The following is a 19,670-nucleotide window of genomic DNA, read 5'->3' as shown; positions in this document are numbered from 1 at the left end:
TTTGTGTCATCTTTGTCCTTTCATCAGTGTCTTATAGTTTTCTGACACCAGGTCTTTTACCTCCTTAGGCAGGTTCATTCCTAGGTATTTTATTCTTTTTGTTGCAGTGGTGAATGGTGTTGTTTCCTTGACTTCTCTATCTGACCTTTTGTTGTTAGTATATAGGAATGCAAGAGATTTCTGTGTATTAATTTTATATCCTGCAACTTTGCCACATTCATTGATTAGCTCTAGTAGTTTTCTGGTGGCATCTTTAGGATTCTCTATGTATAGTATGATGTCATTTGCAAACAGTGACAGTTTTACTTCTTTTCCAATTTGTATTCCTTTTATTTATTTTTTCTTCTCTGATTGCTGTGGCTAGGACTTCCAAACTATGTTGAATAATAGTGGTGAGAATGGACATTCTTGTCTTTTTCCTGATCTTAGAGGAAATGCTTTCAGTTTTTCACCATTGAGAAAGCTGTTTGCTGTGGGTTTGTCATATATGGCCTTTATTATGTTGAGGTAGGTTCCCTCTGTGCCCACTTTCTGGAGAGTTTTTATCATAAATGAGTGTTGAATTTTGTTACAAGCTTTGTCTGCATCTATTGAGATGATCATGTGGTTTTTATTCTTCAGTTTGTTGATATGGTGTATCACATTGATAGATTTGCATATATTGAAGAATCCTTGCATCCCTGGGATAAATCCCAGTTGATCATGGTGTATGATCCTTTCAATATGTTGTTGGATTCTGTTTGCTAGTATTTTGTTGAGAACTTTTGCATTTATATTCATCGGTGATATTGGCCTGTAATTTTCTTTTTTTGTAGTGTCTTTGTCTGGTTTTGGTATCAGCATGATGGTGGCCTCATAGAATGAGTTTGGAAGTCTTCCTCCCTCTGCAGTTTTTTGGAAGAGTTTGAGAAGGATGGGTGTTAGCGCTTCTCTAAATGTTTGATAGAATTCACCTATGAAGCCATCTGGTCCTGGACTTTTGTTTGTTGGAAAATTTTTAATCACAGTTTCAGTTTCATTACTTGTGATTGGTCTGTTCGTATTTTCTATTGCTTCTTGGTTCAGTCTTGGAAGTTTATACCTTTCTGAGAATTTGTCCATTTCTTCTAGGTTGTCCATTTTATTGGCATAGAGTTGCTTGTAGTAGTCTCTTATGATGCTTTGTATTTCTGCTGTTTCTGTTGTTACTTCTGCTTTTTCATTTCTAATTTTATTGATTTGAGTCTTCTTCCTCTTTTTTTTGATGAGTCTGGCTAAAGGTTTATCAATTTTGTTTATCTTCTCAAAGAACCAGCTTTTAGTTTTCTTGATCTTTGTTATTGTTTTCTTTGTTCCTGTTTCATTTATTTCCACTCTGATCTTTATGATTTCTTTCCTTCTACTAACTTTGGGTTCTGTTTGTTCTTCCTCTAGTTCCTTTAGGTGTAAGGTTAGATTGTTTATTTGAAAATTTTCTTGTTTCCTGGGTAGGCCTGTATTGCTATAAACTTCCCCCTTAGAACTGCTTTAGCTGCATCCCATAGGTTTTGGATCATCATGTTTTCACTGTCATTTGTCTCTAGGTATTTTTTGATTTCCTCTTTGATTTCTTCAGTGATCTCTTGGTTATTTAGTAATGTATTGTTCAATCTCCATGTGTTTGTGTTTTTTATGTTTCTTTTCCCTGTAATTGATTTCTAATCTCATAAAGTTGCGGTCAGAAAAGATGATTGATATTATTTCAGTTTTCTTAAATTTACCGAGGCTTGATTTGTGACCCAAGATGTGATCTATCCTGGAGAATGTTACGTGTGCACTTGAGAAGAAAGTGTAATCTGCTGTTTTTGGATGGAATTTCCTATAAATATCAGTTAAGTCCCTCTTGTTTAATGTATCATTTAAAGCTTGTGTTTCCTTATTTATTTTCTGTTTGATCTGCCCATTGGTGTAAGTGGGGTGTTAAAGTCCCCTACTATTACTGTGATATTGTCGATTTCTCTTTTCATGGTTGTTATTTAGCATTTGCCATATGGATTGAGGTGCTCCTATGTTGGGTGCATACATATTTATAATTGTTATATCTTTTTCTTGGTTTGATTCCTTGATCATTATGTAGTGTCCTTCCTTGTCCTTTGTAACATTCTTTATTTTAAAGTCTATTTTATCTGATATGAGTATTACTACCCCAGTTTTCTTTCGATTTCCATTTGCATGGAATATCTTTTTACATCCCCTCACTTTCAGTCTGTATGTATCCCTAGGTCTGAGGTGGGTCTCTTGTAGACAGCTTATATATGGGTCTTGTTTTTGTATCTATTTAGCGAGCCTGTGTCTTTTGGTTGGAGCATTTAATCCATTCACACTTAAGGTAATTATTGATATGCATGTTCTTTAACCATTTTCTTATTTGTTATGGGTTTGTTTTTGTAGGTCCTCTTCTTCTCTTGTGTTTCCCACTTAGAGAAGTTCCTCTAGCCTTTGTTGTACAGCTGGTTTGGTGATGCCAAATTCTCTTAGCTTTTGCTTGTCTGTAAAGCTTTTGATTTCTCCGTCGAATCTGAATGAGATCCTTGTTGGGTAGAGTAATCTTCGTTGTAGGTTCTTCCTTTTCATCACTGTAAATATATCATGCCGCTCCCTTCTGGCTTGTAGAGTTTCTGCTGAGAAATCAGCTGTTAACCTTATGGGAGTTCCCTTGTATATTATTTGTTGGTTTCCCTTGTTTCTTTCAATAATTTTTCTTTGTCTTTAATTTTTGTCCATTTGATTACTATGAATCTCGGCACGTTTCTCCTTGGGTTTATCCTGCCTGGGACTCTGTGCGTTTCCTGGAATTGGGTGGCTGTTTCCTTTTCGATGTTAGGGATGTTTTCGACTACAATCTCTTCAGATATTTTCTCGGGTCCTTTCTCTCTCTCTTCTCCTTCTGGGACCCCTATTATGTGAATGTTGGTGCATTTAATGTTGTCCCAGAGGTCTCTTAGGCTGTCTTCATTTCTTTTCATTCTTTTGTCTTTGTTCTGTTCTGTGGCAGTGAATTCCACCATTCTGTCTTCCAGGTCACTTACCGTTCTTCTGTCTCAGTTATTCTGCTATTCATTCCTTCTAGTGTACCTTCCACTTCACTTGCTGTATTGCTCATCCCTGTCTGTTTGCTCTTTAATTCTTTTAGGTTCTGTTCTTTAATTGCTCTACGTCTTTGTTAAACATGTCTTGCATCTTCTCCATCTTTGCCTCCATTCTTTTTCTGAGCTTCTGGGTCATCTTCACTGTCATAATTTTGAATTTTTATTCTGGAAGGTTGCCTATCTCCACTTCATTTAGTGGTTTTCCTGGGGTCTTGTCTTGTTTCTTCATCTGGTACAAAGTTCTCTGCCTTTTCATTTTGTCTGTCTTTCTGTGAATGTGGTTTTCCTTCCACAGGCTGCAGGATTGTAGTTCGATCATGTGGTAGTTTTATTTTTGAGTTTTGGGGAGCCGCCGCACAGTTTTCCTCAGTGGCTGCAGCAGTTTACTTTCCCGTCAGCAGGGCAGGAGGGGACACGTTCCTTCGGCTCCTCATCTTGCCTGATTCTGTGTGTTTGTTTCTGTGTATTTGGTAGGTCAGCTGCATTTCCTGGTCTTGGTATAGAAGGTGCCCTGTGGGGCCCGGTAGTGCAGTGCCGCCAGACTGCATTGGAGCCGGGTGCCCCAGGAGCGTCCCCTGTGTGGCCGGGCCAGGCTGGCCTCCCGTGCGCTACCGTGTGCGCTGGGCTCTGAGGCCCGGATGCAGCTGTTGCTGGTGCTCCGGTGTGTGCGGCCAGCCTTTGGGGCAGGAGCCATGTTGGGGGATGCTGGTGCTGGCCAGAGGTGTCTGGCCAGGCAGGGGTGGATTTGGAGGGGCTCTGGTGCCGGCCGAGGGCATGCACCAGGACTGGTGGGGCGGGGGCTGCTTGGGAGGAGCGCAGGCCATGGTGGGTCCGCAACTGAAACCGGGTGGGGTGAGCGGGGCTGACGGGTAAGATGGGGAGTCAGAAAGGGGCTGGTGGTACCCAGCCAGCTCGGTGGAGGGCAGGGCTCCCACAGCTAGCATCTGGTGCCCGCCAGCCCCTGGGGACCCTGAGAACGTGCCAGCAGAGTCCTGCCCCTCTGGCACACGATTTGGAGTGAGTCCATGCCACTCCTTCATGGGAGAGGAGACCCAGGCGCTTTTCGAGCTGCAGCCCCTGTGCTGTGGGCCTCGGGGGGAGCGGCTCTCGTTCCCTGCAGTCCCCTGGCTCTCCGGATGTTCTGGGGGCTCGTCATGCGGGTGCAGGGTCTCCAGCTGGGGAGCCCGATGTGGGTCCGGACCCTGCGGTCGCAGTGCTGGGGGAGCAGAGGCCACGCTGCGCCGGCTCCTCTGCGTGGGTGCTCCTTTCTGCCTTCAGCTGTGCATGGTCTGTCCTGCTGGTCCCAGGGCGTTTTCAGAGAGTTTTCTACTTGTAGCTGTGATCTTGGTTTCAGATTTCTCACCTCCAGAACTGTGTGGTAATAAGTTTGTGTAGTTTTAAGCCTCTGAGTTTGTGATAATTGGTTACAGCAGCGACAGGAAACTAATGTAACCAGCACGTGGCAGGACTGGGATTTAAGCCTTGGTATGAGGCTAAAATTTGCAGTTTATGGTCACGCTGTGATTATGTAACTTCAGGCGGTTAGTATTAGTACTCAGTACTAATACATTTGTTCATAGAGCACGTCTTTCCTGGGTGTCTTCTGTCTGAAGAGTGATGGATTGGGTGCTGGGCTCAGAGATGGGAATCCCCGGGTTCCTGCCATCGCGAGCTCAGCGTGGTGAGAAGACAGACGAGGAGCACAAGCTCCGCAGATTTCAGGGTTCATTTGTGCATGCACGCCGGGTGCTGTGGGTGGGAATCTGGAGCATGGAGAGATGGAGGAGGTGCACAGCCCACGGTTCTTTCTGGGGAGGTGACGAGAGGCAAAGGCCTGCAGGGTGGCGAGGGGCCGGCTGGGGAGGGGCTGGGGAGGACGTTCCGGGCAGCGGGAGCAGTGGGTTCCCGGGCGTCCAGGCTGCCGGCTGTGGTCGGGGTCACGAGAGCTGGGCTGCCTGCTGCAGAGTGCTGGGGAGGGGTGAGGTCGCATAGAATGCGGGGTCAGTGTGAGAGGGGCTTCCGCGCGGTGATTTTTCTGTGAGGAACAGGTCTGGGCCTTGATGTTTATGAGGTCTGCCTGCCTTCTTCGGCTGAGGTGTGCGTTAGTGCAGCGCCGAGAGCCATGATTCTTGGTGGCAGTGAGCAGCTGAAGTCCGTGCACTGTTTACTGAGCTGCAGGCCAGAACCTGGCTTTTCGTCCTGGACGTGTGTAGCTGTGGCCGCTGTGCAGCACCCACACTTAGCGTGCGTGCACCACGTAGGCCTGGGTCCTGTGGGAGAAAGGAGATCTCAGGACGCGGCCTTGGCAGCCTCCCGAGACGCGATGTGTACAGCTGTGTGTGTGGGCAGGGTCAGCTCGGGAGCCTGGGCAGAGAGGCCCGCAGGATGCCTGATGGGGGGCTCCTCTGGAGGAGGCTGATGCCAAGAGACCAGAGCAGAGTCCAGCTCAGCACAGGCAGCGCCGGTCGCTGTCAGAGCACAAGCGGGACAGAGTGTTTAAGGGTCCGTCGGATGAAGCCAGGTGAGGGAGGAGGAGGCCGTGCTGTCTGAAACAGAGCTGTTAGTCTTAATACCTTGTGAGCTTGGTCAGATGATACGATGATGCTGTGTGACAGGGCTGCTTTCTGTTTTTCCCCAGATCCCCAGACTTCAAGGGAGATTTTTGATTTTGCACTAAAGGCAATCTGTCCTCAGGTGAGATTTAATGTTCCTCTAATTCTTTTTAGCTGAGCCTTGTGATTGTCAAACATTGATGGTAAATTTTTTTTTTAATAGATTGATCTGAAGAGATACGCGGTGCCTTTGGGTAAGATCCTTTATTTAATGAGGTGGAATGTTTCAGATTATTAAGTTAGTGCATTGAGTGAATGTTTGCTTAAACTGTGAGTGAAAGTCAGTGCAATGACACCTGTGAGGCTCCCACGTGGTTATGACGGGGCCTCTTGGGCGCTGGTTGAGATGGTCACACTTAGATCACATGATTGCAGAAAAAAATCTCTTCAGAGCAACTCTCAGGGGATCCAGATTGTTTGATTCTGACTTCATCTGAATAAACCCTGATCCTACTTCCGACCTTTGTTTTGGGAGTCACGGGCCTGTCGATTCAGATGGAGGATGGAGGCATCAGAGGTCTCGGGGACCACTGGAGCCTCCTTTGTGAGCACAGTTTTAATTTGACGTGTGCCTGAAGCTTTTTCTTAGCTCTTTGTTCCGCCCTTTGTCGTCTTATTTTAAACGTGATGTATTTTGCATTTGCAGCTGGCCTGTCCATATTTACCCTGCATGCATCTCAGTTTAGCACCTGCCTCCTGGACAACTACGTTTCCTTATTTGAAATACTGTCGAAATGGTGTAGCCACACAAATACAGAATTGAAAAAAGCTGCATATTCAGCTTTGGAATCTTTCCTGAAACAGGTACTGTTTAAAATTCTTTCTATGCACAAAATTAAATTCCAATCTTGTGCGTGAACGTTTGAAAAGTAAATACAAGTTGATCCATTGGCTTCCGTGGTACTTAAAGAAAAAGCATGCTTATCCGTCAGCCGCATGGGTGGCAGCAGGTCTGGAAGAAAGCTCAGAAGATGCCAGATCGGATCAGGGCCTCAGAGCCAAGGTTGGATAGAAGAAGTGGCGGCAGGGAGAGACGGTTGGGAGGCCAGGGCTGCCTGGAGCCGGTGGCCCAGTGAGGGTGGGGGTCAGCGTCAGCTGCCATGTTAAGACAAGATGCTTGTGTCTCTGTGGCTTCGTGACGGAGATGAGCCCACCTGCCCTGGGGTCCAGGTCCAGCCGGGGTGTGGGTGCAGGGGGAGCCTGCAGGTGGCTGGGTGTCTCCATTGGCCAAGGAGCAGGTGCTGTGGTTCTGAGTGCCCAGTGGCAGCTGGAAACACCCAAGGGGTGGGCTGGTGGTGGGAATGAGACTGGCTGGGGCGGCGCTGATGGACATTCTGAAGAGCGGCATTGGGAGTCCTCACACACCTGGGGCACAGCTGCTGTCCTGCTGTAGGCATATCCCACAGCTCCTGTAGGGACTCCTGGGGCGTTTTACTGCTTTATTTTATTTTATTTTATTTTTTCATAAAATAGCACTTACATGTGGAATCTAAAAAAGGGTACAAATGAACCCATCCACAAAACAGAAATAGAGTCCCAGATGCAGCAGCAGACGCATGGCTACCAGGGGTTGGGCTGCGGGGGCTCTTGTAGCGGGAGCAGCTGAGGGCATTGGTGAGCAGCACCCTTGCCGACTGTTCTCATGGCTCTGGAGCAGACACCTAGAAGGGGCTTTGCTGGGGTGCATGGTAGGCATAGGTTGCAGTTTATGAGCGACTGCTAAACTCCTTTTCAAACCGTTTGCACCGTTTTCCATCCCCACCGGTAAGTTCCAGCCACCCCACGATCTTGCCAGCACCTAGTATTGCCAGTCTTTAATTTCAGCCCGTCTGATGGGTGTACAGTGTTACCCTACTGTGATTTTAATTTGAATTTCTGTGGTGACTGTTGATGATCTTTTTTTCCTGTAGTGGTTTGCCATTCTTTTTTTTTTTTTTTTGTGGTACCTCTCACTGTTGTGGCCTCTCCCGCTGCGGAGCACAGGCTCCAGACGCATGGGCTCAGTGGCCATGGCTCACAGGCCCAACTGCTCCGGGGCATGTCGGATCTTTCCAGACCAGGGCACAAACCCGTGTCCCCTGCATCGGCAGGCGGACCCTCAACCACTGCGCCACCAGGGAAGCCCTGTGCAAAAGCTTTTAAGTTTCGTTAGGTCCCATTTGTTTATTTTTGTTTTTATTTCCATTACTCTAGGAGGTGGGTCAAAAAAGATCTTGCTGTGATTTATGTCAAAGAGTGTTCTTCCTATGTTTTCCTCCAAGAGTTTTATAGTGTCTGGTCTTATATTTCGGTCTTTAATCCATTTCCAGTTTATTTTTGTGTATGGTGTTAGGGAGTGTTCTAATTTCATTCTTATACATGTGGCTGTCCAGTTTTCCCAGCACCACTTATTGAAGAGACTGTCTTTTTTCCATTGTATATTCTTGCCTCTTTTGTCATAGATTAGTTGACCATAGGTGCGTGGGTTTATCTCTGGGCTTTCTATCCTGTTCCATTGATCTGTATTTCTGTTTTTGTGCCAGTACCATATTATCTTGATTACTGTAGCTTTGTAGTATAGTCTGAAGTCTGGGAGTCTGATTCCTCCAGCTCCGTTTTTTTTTCTCTCAAGACTGTTTTGGCTCTTTGGGGTCTTTTATGTCTCCATACAAATTTTAAGATTTTTTTGTTCTAATTTTGTAAAAAATGCCACTGGTAATTTGATAGGGATTGCATTGAATCTGTAGAATGCTTTGGGTAGTATAGTCATTTTCACAATATTGATTCTTCCAATCCAAGAACATGGTATATCTCTCCATCTGTTTGTGTCATACACCATGATGAAGTGGGATTTATCCCAGGGATGCAAGGATTTTTCAGTATACGCAAATCAATCAATGTGATAAACCACATTAACAGATTGAAGAATAAAAACCATATGATCATCTCAATAGATGCAGAAAAAGCTTTTGATAGAATTCAACACCTATTTATGATAAAAACTCTCCAGAAAGTGGGTATAGAGGGAACATACCTCAACATAATAAAGGCCATATACGACAAACCCACAGGAAACGTCATTCTCGGTGAAAAACTGAAAGCATTTCCTCTAAGATCAGGAACAAGACAAGCATGTCCACTCTCACCACTATTATTCAACATAGTTTTGGAAGTTCTAGCCACGGCAGTCAGAGAAGAAAAGGAAATAAAAGGTATACAAATTGGAAAAGAAGTAAAACTGTCACTGTTTGCAGATGACATGATACTATACATAGAGAATCCTAAAGATGCCACCAGAAAACTACTAGAGCTAATCAATGAATTTGGTGAAGTTGCAGGATACAAAATTAATGCACAGAAATCTCTTGCATTCCTATACACTAACAACAAAAGATCAGAAAGAGAAATTAAGGAAACAATACCATTCAGCATTGCAACAAAAAGAATAAAATACCTACCTAAGGAAGAATAAACCTACCTAAGGAGGTAAAAAACCTGTACTCAGAAAGGCACATAAGACACTTGTCTTTCTGATTTTTAGTTTTGAGCCATCCCCATGTTCTCTCCTGTGGGTCCCAGTCTGTTGGTGACTGAACTCACCGGCCGCTGGGCTGCCCAGCTCTGTGTCACCATGAGTCACAGATGAGTCTAAAGATGCCTTCTGCTTCATCAGGGAGCTTTCGTCCGGAGCCTGTGTTTTGTGCAAACGTCTTCCTGCATCTTCCTGGTCTCTTTCAGTCCCTTTTTCTAGTAAAAGCATCATGTATAATAAAGGCTTACTTGAGAAAGTGCCTTTTCTGAAGCTGTTGGAGACTAAGCAAGCAGATGGAAGAAATGGTTCTTTATGAGTAAAAACAACTGTGGAACTGTGACAACACATTGGTAATGTCTTACTCAGCAGTTCTAGCCTTTTCACATTTGGATAGATTCCTTTGTTTTCGTAAAAGTGTCTCTAAAGTAAACATTATGCCATTGCAGCTTTCTTTTATGGTAGCGAACAACGCAGAGACGCACAGAAGTAAGCTGCGGTACTTCATGGAGCAGTTCTATGGCATCATCAGAAACGTGGACGCAAACAGCAAGGACTTGTCCATCGCCGTTCGAGGATATGGACTCTTTGCAGGGGTATGCCCATTAATTTACTCTTGTCTTTTTAGTTTCACTTGAGTGTTTAAAGGAATGTACTTTATTGTATTTTGAATAGCATCTCACACTTGTGAAAATATTGTTCTTACTTGCTTTGTTATTAACTTGTTTTTTTCAGTGCCTGCTCTGTAATAGGATTCTGTATGTGTATTATCTCAAATACTCATAACTCTCCCACAAGCTTTTAGGAATATGATTCCACTTTACTGGTGAGGAAACTGAGGCCCAGAGAAATTAGGTAACTCGTGAAAGGGCACACAGCGAACAGTTGACAGAACCAAGACATAACTCCGACCTGAAGATGAGAAACAGCACGTTTTACCCACTGCCACGCTGCCTGTTGTTGATGAGGTGCAGTTTGGTGGTGACGCTTGGCGCGCTAGCGAGAACCCCTCCCTGTGCCTGCGTGAGGTCTGTTTAGGGACATTGACCGTCGCCTTGGGTGCTTCCACTCGACAGAGGGCGTCACTCCCTGCCTCTGCAGATCTGCCTCCCAGGGCTGCTTCCCTGCTGTAGGGTCTGTGCGTCTGTTTCCAGCCCTCCACACCACTCCTCACTCCTTCCCTCGTGCTTCCTCATTTGTTTCCAGATGATCCTTTCCCCTTAAAAATAAACCTTTATCTCCACTTGTCTCTGCGGCTCCTTTCAGTGTACTTAGGGCAGAAGAAACAGTGTGTGAGAAGGCTCAGAGGTGACCGAGAGCCTGGGCTTCACAGCTTCAGACCCTGAGGTCTGGCCAGCTGGGACTTGTTCGTTGTGGTGACGTAGTGTAGCCAGAGCATGGCCAACAGGGAGGAAGGGAGAGGACGCGGCAAAGATACAGGGGCCAGAGTCTCGTGGAGGAGGGACTCGAGCCGAAGTCTAAGGGGCCTCGGGAGCACGCGGCCGGGCGGAGGACGGCACAGCCGGGTGCGTGAGTGAGGAAGGTGCCTCTGGGTGCCGTGTGCTGTGCCTCCGTGGTTTGGGTCTGTCCCTTCCTCTGGGCGACTGGCCTCTGGGGAGGGCCTGCACCCAGTTGTCTTTGATAACTACTGTCTTCCCAGTGCCTAGAACACAGGGTTCAGTAGGTGTGTTGTGTATTAATAGCTGTGCAGAATGTACTTACAGATATTTCAGAAAGCATCTGTAGAACATACACTGTATTTTATATCTGCATTTCTTCTCCATTAAAAAGCTTGTTAACGTTCAGTTTATAACAACATGGCTTAACACGACACCTTAAACACCATTATTTTGAAGTTGGTAAGGTTGACAGAGGCTTGTTTTCCTTCCCTAAAGCCTTGCAAGGTTATAAACGCAGAAGACGTTGGCTTCATGTTCGTGGAGCTTGTTCAGCGCTGCCGGCAGCTGTTCCTCACCGAGACAGACACGGCCGAGGACCACGTCTACCAGATGCCCAGTTTCCTCCAGTCTGTTGCCAGTGTCTTGCTTCACCTTGATACGGTGAGTGAGATAGTTGGTTAAACGGAGCACAGTTGTGACTGTTTAACCTCCGTTCTTCAGGTAATTTGATGGCGCAGCAGGAGTTAATATGCATTCAGTAGGGGCACATTGTGGGCAGGGTGACCTTTTTTTCCTAATATCTTTATTTATATTTATTTATTGGGTTGTACCGGGTCTTAGTTGTGGCACGTGGGCTCCTTAGTTGTAGCAGGCGGGCTCCCTAGTTGTGGCATGCCTGTAGGGTCTAGTTCCCCGAATAGGGATTGAACCTGGGCCCCTTGCATTGGGAGCACGGAGTCTTATCCACTGGAGCACCAGGGAAGTCCCCCAGGTGACATTTTTAGCTAGTATTTTGTATCGGTACGGTTTTTGCCATGAAACTTGACTTTTTGTTCCCAAAGTAGGAAAAATTATTTGTTACTTTTTATCTTTCTAAAAGATTAAGATTGCTGCTTGGGGTAGAATTGCACCTTAAGTATCATTTAGACAGTTACTCTGATTTTTTTTTTAGATAATTACAGCAACAAATTAGCAGATTAGGTAATAATCCTGGTTTTTCATTCATCTGATACGTGTCTAATGGCATTGTGTTTACTGTGACTGTCTGTATGGTCCCTGTAGTTATTCATTGCCTGCCCTCGCTCTTCGTGTGCTCTCCTTTCTGGCAGGTTCCTGAGGTGCACATGCCAGTTCTGGAGCACCTCGTGGTCGTGCAGATAGACAGTTTCCCCCAGTACGGTCCAAAAATGCAGTTGGTGTGTTGTAAAGCCATAGTGAAAGTTTTCCTGGCCTTGGCAGAAAAAGGACCAGTTCTCTGGAATTGCATTAGTACTATGGGTGAGTTTGGAATTTACTTGTTTTGAGGATGATGAATGGTTAATACTTAACATGTTGTTTGATATAAAGAACATCTGGTTGCCAAATTCTTTTGTATCTTTTGATGCCTCTTGGAGAACTCCTAATATTTTGGTGGACCAAAATATCCTTTTTCTATCCATTTTTTGAATTTTTTTCCTTTCTTTTGATTTTGAATCTTAATAGTCTAAAATTTAAAACAAAAGAAAAAAAAATTAAAACTAAAGATATTACCAAACTTAGAGAAAAATTTGAGAGGTAAGTTATGTTCAAAAAGATAATGGCTGTCATTTTAATTGAGTGGTTATATTTTTCAGTGTATTTTTCTTTTTTGTTTTCATTTTCTTTTTATAGTGCATCAAGGTTTAATCAGAATATGTTCTAAACCAGTGATCCTTCAAAAGGTAAATTCTGAATGTATGATTTGAAAGTTAGTCTTTTGTCATCTTGAAAGCTAAAGATGTTGCTGGAGTTTTTAGTCTAAATATACAAAAGTGGTTTTTTTGTTATTAGCCATTAGCTACATTTTGAAAGTATAGGCTGTAATACCTAAGTACTTTTTCCGGTGATGGTTATGAGACATCCTTAAACATAACCTTACTACTATAAATACATTTTTACAAAAAGGGATCTTTTTCTCTTGAAGCTGTAGGACAAAATACTTAGGTATATTATGGGAGGCATGTCTTAGTTACTTTAAGTTAACAGGAAATAGGATGAGATGAGAGCTCTGTATAAGAAGTTGAGGTAAATTATTCATAACACATACCTTGGATATTGTTTTGAAACACTTGTTAGTGCGTCACTGTTTTAGTCCTAGTTAGAAAATTGTGACTTTTTCCCAGCCTTTTTATTATGCTTTCATAATATACTATCTTCCTCAAGCAAATTAGGGTCTGCAGCTGGGGGCTCTTTTAGCTTAGAGAACTCTGACAGCAGAAAGCAGAAGTGCAGCAGTGCTGCTGTTCTCCGATCCGCCCTCAGTGTTGGATGTTTGTCTTTCCACCAGGGTGCTGAGCCCGAGTCTGAGGACTGTCGTGTGTCAGGGGAAGCTAGAACCGGCAAATGGCGGGTGCCCACCTACAGAGACTATTTGGATCTTTTTAGAAATCTCCTGAGCTGTGACCAGATGATGGTAAAAACGACCATTTTAAAGCCACAGAAGTACCTTAGTTCCTCTTTACTAGTTTCCATAGTTTTACACCTAAGAATTACTTCAGAAGTGTATTTTACTAACTTTCAATAGGGCTTTTTTTTTTTAAGTACTTCAGGTAATGAAAAATTAAAACAGTGTAAGTTAGGATAGTTAAAGTGAGACTTGAAAAAAATCAAATAAAAAGAACAAAATCATAGAACTCATTTAAAATTAATGAATTACCATAGCTGAGTCCTCGTTTCAGCAAAGAAGCAGCATACAGAGTGTAATTGGTGCAGAGTTGTTCTTTCAGACAGACCCAGGCTGGTGGATAAAAAGAACATGGCAGGCAGTGTTATCACCGCGGGAGAGCTGTGCTCTTTTTATTTGCTAAAGCTGAAGGTGAATCCGGTTGATGTAGTAGGTACAAAGGAGGTGGGTGCACGGCTGTTTGTCACGGTCAGAATCACGCCTCCTACGTTTCTGGCAGGTGTTTCAGCGGTGTCTGCTCTAAGCCAGGTTCTGGCCACCGTTTAACATGGTCTTTGACAAAGCATTCATAGACTAGGAAAAGCAGTGTTTGTCAATAGATGGTTCCTATCCTGTGAAAAATCTTAGGAGTTTTTCTTATTGAGGTAAAATAGTGTAACAGTGTTAATAATTTTACCTAAAATATGCTTTCTTATATGTGATGTTAGATACATTTTGAGGTTAAGTTTCATAGACTATTTGAGTAAAGGCAGAGTAATTGGTCCATATTTTTGGAAAGGTAGAGTATTTCAGTTTTAAAGAAATAATAGATTATAATACTTTAAATCCATTCTGAGAATAGATATATATTTGTACATATGTATGCATGCATGTATCTGTGAGTACATGCGTATTTATATGTGCACACGTGTATATGTGCGTATGTACATGCATGTGCAGTTGCACATAGACACACCATGTATAGTATACAGATGTGTGTACACACACACACGCACACACACACACATTAATGTGGTAAATACTTTGACAAGGATTGGCCTAAATCTTCTCATTTACTACTGTTTGTGTTTGTTACATGACTGCGTAAGTCGTATCTGACTGAAATGGTATTGTCCTAATAATTTAGGAAGGAATCTACATTTTCCAGCTTGAAAACTTTGAGGTAAATCTGCTATAGTTTACACAGGAGTTTCCATAATACCTAAATATACGTACACATCTTTATGTATCATAATGCTTATTTAATACTGGTACTGATACTTTTTGGCACAGTATGTTGAAATTTATTATTTTCTTTATTTTAAGGATTCTCTTTTAGCAGATGAAGCATTTCTCTTTGTGAATTCCTCCCTTCCAAGTCTGAATCGTTTGCTGTATGATGAATTTGTAAAATCAGTTTTGAAGATTATCGAGAAATTGGATCTTACACTGGAAAAGCAGAGTGTTGGGGAACAAGAGGTTAGAAGGGCTTGTCAGTAATAATTTTGTATCCTTTTTGTACTAACTCCCTCTGCCGCTGCAGTATGAGCAAATCTCACACCTGTGGACATCGCAGGACATTGGTTTATTAGCATTAATACGTGTCCTTGATACTTTTTTATTTGCATTGCCTAATGCGTAGAAAATATTCTGTACTAGATTGTTCAGAACTACTAGATAGTAGTTTATATGTTTAGTAAGTTAAAGCGACTCTTTGGAAAAAGTTGTTAGGATTGTTACTCATTCCTCAGCAATAGCAGAGTCAAGTCTTACTTAGTGTAGAGGTGGCCTTTTGCAGTAGGATCGGGAAACCTGGCGTTCCTCTGGTTGATACCCGAGGAGGCTCCAAGCTCTGTGCTCTGGAGTCAGTAGAAGGTAGGCCAGGGCGGACAGGGAAGACTCCCTGCTCCTGTGTTCTTAAGGCAGTTTTCCTGGCCGGCTCAAAGATGGGACCTGGCGTGAAGCTGCCGGCTCAGAGCTGCTGTCCGCTCTGAGGAGTCCTCATCATAAGACACTCAGGTGATGAAGCTAGAGTCAGTGGGCGTGGACTCTGTGGAACACACTCAGTTCGCTGCTGAGCCCACGGTTCCTTCAGTCGACTTTGCCTGTTGGCTTCCATGGCCGAGCCCGAGGCCACTTGGTCAGGGGTTCCTGCAGGGGCAGAGGTGGGCCCTGGGCCTCGTCAGCCTGGCTGCACTCGTGATGCCTTTACACGAGAAGGGGACACTGGGGGTGGTCTGTTGCTCTTTAAGGCTTTTTATTTATTTACGTCTAAAATAATTTCATAAACATGCCCAGAGGGCCTCCCCGAGACTGTCGGCCACACACCTGCTTTTGGAGCACATGTCCTAGTCTCTGTGTCTTCTGCTCCCCTTGCACTGTCCGCCGGGTCAGCTGTCGCGTCTGAGATTAGCATTTCCCAAATGGGTCTAGACTCCAGCCTTGCCCTTGACATTTCCACCTGAATCTGAAACACAGACTGAACATGTTAATATTTCTGTGTTACCTAATAGTAGTAACTGTTCCTCTGTTTCTCATTTTGAAAGCTACACGTCATTACTGACCCTTTCTGTGTTGTGAGCTTCTGCCTCTGTCCGGCGTCACTGCTCCTGTGAGAAGTTGTAGTCCCCACCTACCCTGTCTCTCTGTGTGTGCACCTTTATTCCCCCGTCGGTGTCCCCTGTGGCCGCCCGTGCCACGCGTTCTGTGGTCCCGTCATTTTGATCCTACTGTGAGCTTCCGAGGCCCGTCTGTACCTCCTCAGTTTTGCATTCCTTCCTCAAAGACTCAGGCCTTGGCTGTGGAGTCACTTGCTGAGTCATTTGTTGAACGATTGAATGTTAACAGTGTTTTTTTGGTGCCATTAATTTTTAAGCATGAAAATGAAGCTGCTGGCCTTTGGGTGAGCCCGACTTCAGATCCAGCTGCTAACTTGCATCCTGCTAAACCTAAAGATTTTTTAGCTTTCATCAACCTGGTGGAATTTTGCAGGTATTTAAAAAATGCTATTTGTTCAAGAGTGGAAATTATCAATTATTGGCTGTAATATAGGAAAATCACTTATGTAGATATAAGAAATGAAATAGTAGGACTTAAAATCTAAAATTGCTTGTATGAAACTTAAAATATATTTAAATGTAGCAGCTGAGATTTATCTATTTAAAAAAATACATTTAAAAGGTCCTCAGGTGGGGAAAACAAAGAATATAGATATACTTGAAAATGATATATAATGGAATCATAGATTATGATTTTGTTTTGATTATGTCTCTTATATCCAAAGCTGAATAAAAATAGTACATGATGAGAATTTCTACATTGAGCTTTACATTTGTTTTTACAGGGAGATTCTTCCTGAGAAACATGTAGAATTTTTTGAGCCATGGGTATACCCCTTTGCATATGAATTAATTCTGCAGTCTACACGGTTGCCATTCATTAGTGGTTTCTACAAATTGCTATCTATCGCTGTGAGAAATGCCAAGAAAATAAAATATTTTGAGGTAAGTGTTTTTTTGAAGGACACTGAATATTCCTGTGTTTCTTAGGTTGCATGAGTGTGTGTAAATACCTTCTAAAATGCAACATGATAGCATATTGCAGTTTTAAAGTCTACTAATTTTATTTGTATTTTGAAAGACATAATGTGAGTGGCAATTGGATGACACTCTTTAAAGTTTAACCAGTAGCATTTTCTGTTTTGATTTACAACACCTGGCTGATGACGTTGGCTCTGCAGGGGCTCTCATGGGGTGCTGAGTGCTGGGGCTCCGGCATCACTAGCACCACTCACACCCTCTCCAGGCTCACCTCGTCAGGAGCTCTGGGCCGCCGCCCAGCAGCCTGTGCCCAGGCCGCCCAGGGGATCTGGTGGCACGTGAGGTTGGAGAGGACCTGGGTTTGTGTCTGGGGGCTCTGGGCGTGAGCAGTGTTTCAGCCCACAGGTGTGCGCATCAGAACCCCGGGGCAGGGAGCAGACTTAGGCCTTGGGTCTTGACCGGCAAGCCCCCCCACCTCCCACTCGGTTTCTCGCTGGCCTCCGCCTGAAACGTTTTCAGGGCTGATTTCACTTCCCCTCTGCATGAGGCCTGAGCAACATGAAAATGGGTTCCCCTTGGAAGGAAGGCTGGGAACTGCCGGATTAGGACACAGGATTACCTGGTTATCATTCACTGAACTAATTCCCTGTTTTGTTTGACAGGGTGTTGGTCCAAAGAGTCAGAAACAGTCTTCTGAGGACCCAGAAAAGTCTTTTTGCTTTGCTTTGTTTGCAAAATTTGGTAAAGAGGTAATTTTCAAATGATTTATCCAGTGTTGTCATGGGTTATTTAAAATTGAATGGACTTGAGGACACAGGGAGGGGGAAGGGGAAGCTGGGACGAAGTGAGAGAGTGGCATGGACATATGTATACACTACCAAATGTAAAATAGATAGCTAGTGGGAAGCAGCCGCATAGCACAGGGAGATCAGCTCGGTGCTTTGTGACCACCTAGAGGGGTGGGATAGGGAGGGTGGGAGGGAGACGCAAGAGGGAGGAGATATGGGGATAGATGTATACGTATAGCTGATTCACTTTGTTACACAGCAGAAACTAACACACCATTGTAGAGCAGTTATAATGCAATAAAGATGTTTAAAAAAAATGTATGTTGAGAAAAATCCTATAAATGGTCTAATTACTTAAAAATGGGCTGCTTAATCCATGTGGGGATTAAGGGGTTAAAATCACTAACAGAGGATATCTCTGTGCTTCCAGAGTCCCCTGAGGTTTCTTAAAATTGAGTGATGACAACTCAAAGTTAATAGATTCTTTAGCTCTTCCACATAATGGAAATTAAGTACTCAACAAATGAACTTTTCCTGGAGATCAGTGCTTACTTTTTAAATGAACGTGGCTGTGTCAGATAAAGGCCCCGTGATCATTTTCCCTATTTGCGAATAGGGTTTCTTGTAGTTGATTGTGAAATTGAAGGCTCTCTTCAGGTGTGCAGCACTGATGTTCTTGTCGTCTTTCTTGCTAAGGTGTCAGTTAAAATGAAGCAGTACAAAGATGAACTCCTGGCCTCCTGTTTGACCTTTGTCCTGTCCCTGCCACACGACATCATCGAACTTGATGTCAGAGCCTATGTCCCTGCCTTGCAGGTGGGTGCATCGTCCCGAGCAGACGCATCTCTTGTGCAGTGTCCTGTTTCCTGGAAAGCATGGCAGTCCCAGCAGGCGCTCACCCGTCAGACACCCTGGTTCATGTTCTGCTTCTGCCACTGAGCAGCTTTGGGGAGGGACCCTGGCTGGTCCTCTCTGAGGGCCCCTGGGGGTGGGGGGTGAGGATTCAGCCCTCTCTGTGCTGCAGGTGTGCAGTGACACCCCCCGGCAGGCCTTCCTGAGGGGGCCTCAGTGTACCCTTCCCTCCAGCCTGTCTGGTTCTGGCAGAGGAAAGGCTTGCCGTTAGAAACCCTCTTTGAATCTCATATTCCTTGTGTTTCATTACCTTGTTTGTACTCACATACAGATGGCTTTTAAACTGGGCCTGAGCTATACCCCATTGGCAGAAGTCGGCCTGAATGCCCTAGAAGAATGGTCAGTTTACATCGGCAAACATGTAATTCAGCCCTATTATAAGGACATTTTACCCAGCCTTGATGGATATCTGAAAACTTCAGCCTTATCAGGTAAGGTTTAGAAGAATTTTGACATGTATCTTAACATGGCAATGTGATACCTATAAGACTACATATTTTCATTTTTGCAACTTCTGAAATTTGAACCCAACATATTCAAAATATGTTTGATATTTTTGTGATCTCCCCAATTCATTTCAATATAATTGGGACATAAGAAGTATAACTGAGGTATTAAACCTACTTTTTATTTTAGTCACTTACATCCTACCAAGATTTATAAAATCTTCCAAGGGCAAGAAGTCAGTCTTAAATATTTTGAGCTCCTTATAGATTCTAACATACTGCCTTGCAAAGACACTTTTGTTTGACAAATCAAACAGGAATCAAAACTATAAGGAAATCCAATAGTAATTTTGTATTTTGACCTAATCTCACCTGATTTTTTATTGGTTTTTCAGATATAACTGATTTAGTACTAATGTTAGTTCAGAAGAATTGTCATACAAGAAGTAGGTTTGGGAAAAGATTCAAAGAAAAAATTCATCTGGCCAGGCAAAATTTTTTTCTTTTCTTTTTTTTTAATGGATTGGAGGTTTTTAAAAAATTAATTTATTTTTGGCTGCGTTGGTCTTCATTGCTGTGTGCAGGCTTTCTCTGGTTGCAGCGAGCAGTAGCTACCCTTCGTTGCTATGTGCGGGCTTCTCATTGCAGTGGCTTCTCTTGTTGCGGAGCACGGGCTCTAGGCGCAGGGGCATCAGTAGTTGTGGCTCGCGGGCTCTAGAGCGCAGGCTCAGTAGTTGT

General features: G+C 43.9%; 1 protein-coding gene across 8 annotated transcripts in view; it reads left to right on the top strand.

Moving 5' to 3' along the window:
* PRKDC (protein kinase, DNA-activated, catalytic subunit) overlaps positions 1–19,670 on the top strand; it is a 150,533-nt gene that overhangs the window by 9,835 nt on the left and 121,028 nt on the right. For all 8 annotated transcript variants that reach the window (XR_012327131.1, XM_033843199.2, XM_033843197.2 and 5 more), the window contains exons 8-21: positions 5,746–5,801; positions 5,883–5,913; positions 6,366–6,523; positions 9,677–9,823; positions 11,123–11,287; positions 11,956–12,124; positions 12,497–12,546; positions 13,152–13,277; positions 14,574–14,726; positions 16,123–16,238; positions 16,591–16,750; positions 17,449–17,535; positions 18,271–18,390; positions 18,758–18,917. Coding sequence is in view for 7 of the 8 variants with exons in the window: in XM_033843199.2 (XP_033699090.1) it covers positions 5,746–5,801; positions 5,883–5,913; positions 6,366–6,523; positions 9,677–9,823; positions 11,123–11,287; positions 11,956–12,124; positions 12,497–12,546; positions 13,152–13,277; positions 14,574–14,726; positions 16,123–16,238; positions 16,591–16,750; positions 17,449–17,535; positions 18,271–18,390; positions 18,758–18,917 (1,698 nt within the window). In the remaining variant the exon portion in view is untranslated. The remainder of the gene's footprint in view (positions 1–5,745; positions 5,802–5,882; positions 5,914–6,365; positions 6,524–9,676; positions 9,824–11,122; positions 11,288–11,955; positions 12,125–12,496; positions 12,547–13,151; positions 13,278–14,573; positions 14,727–16,122; positions 16,239–16,590; positions 16,751–17,448; positions 17,536–18,270; positions 18,391–18,757; positions 18,918–19,670) is intronic.

The sequence above is a fragment of the Tursiops truncatus genome, chromosome 17, assembly GCF_011762595.2.
Source record: "Tursiops truncatus isolate mTurTru1 chromosome 17, mTurTru1.mat.Y, whole genome shotgun sequence".
NCBI lineage: Eukaryota > Metazoa > Chordata > Mammalia > Artiodactyla > Delphinidae > Tursiops > Tursiops truncatus.
The sequence above is the reverse complement of the archived record's forward strand: the minus strand, read 5'-3'. Positions and strand labels throughout refer to the sequence as shown.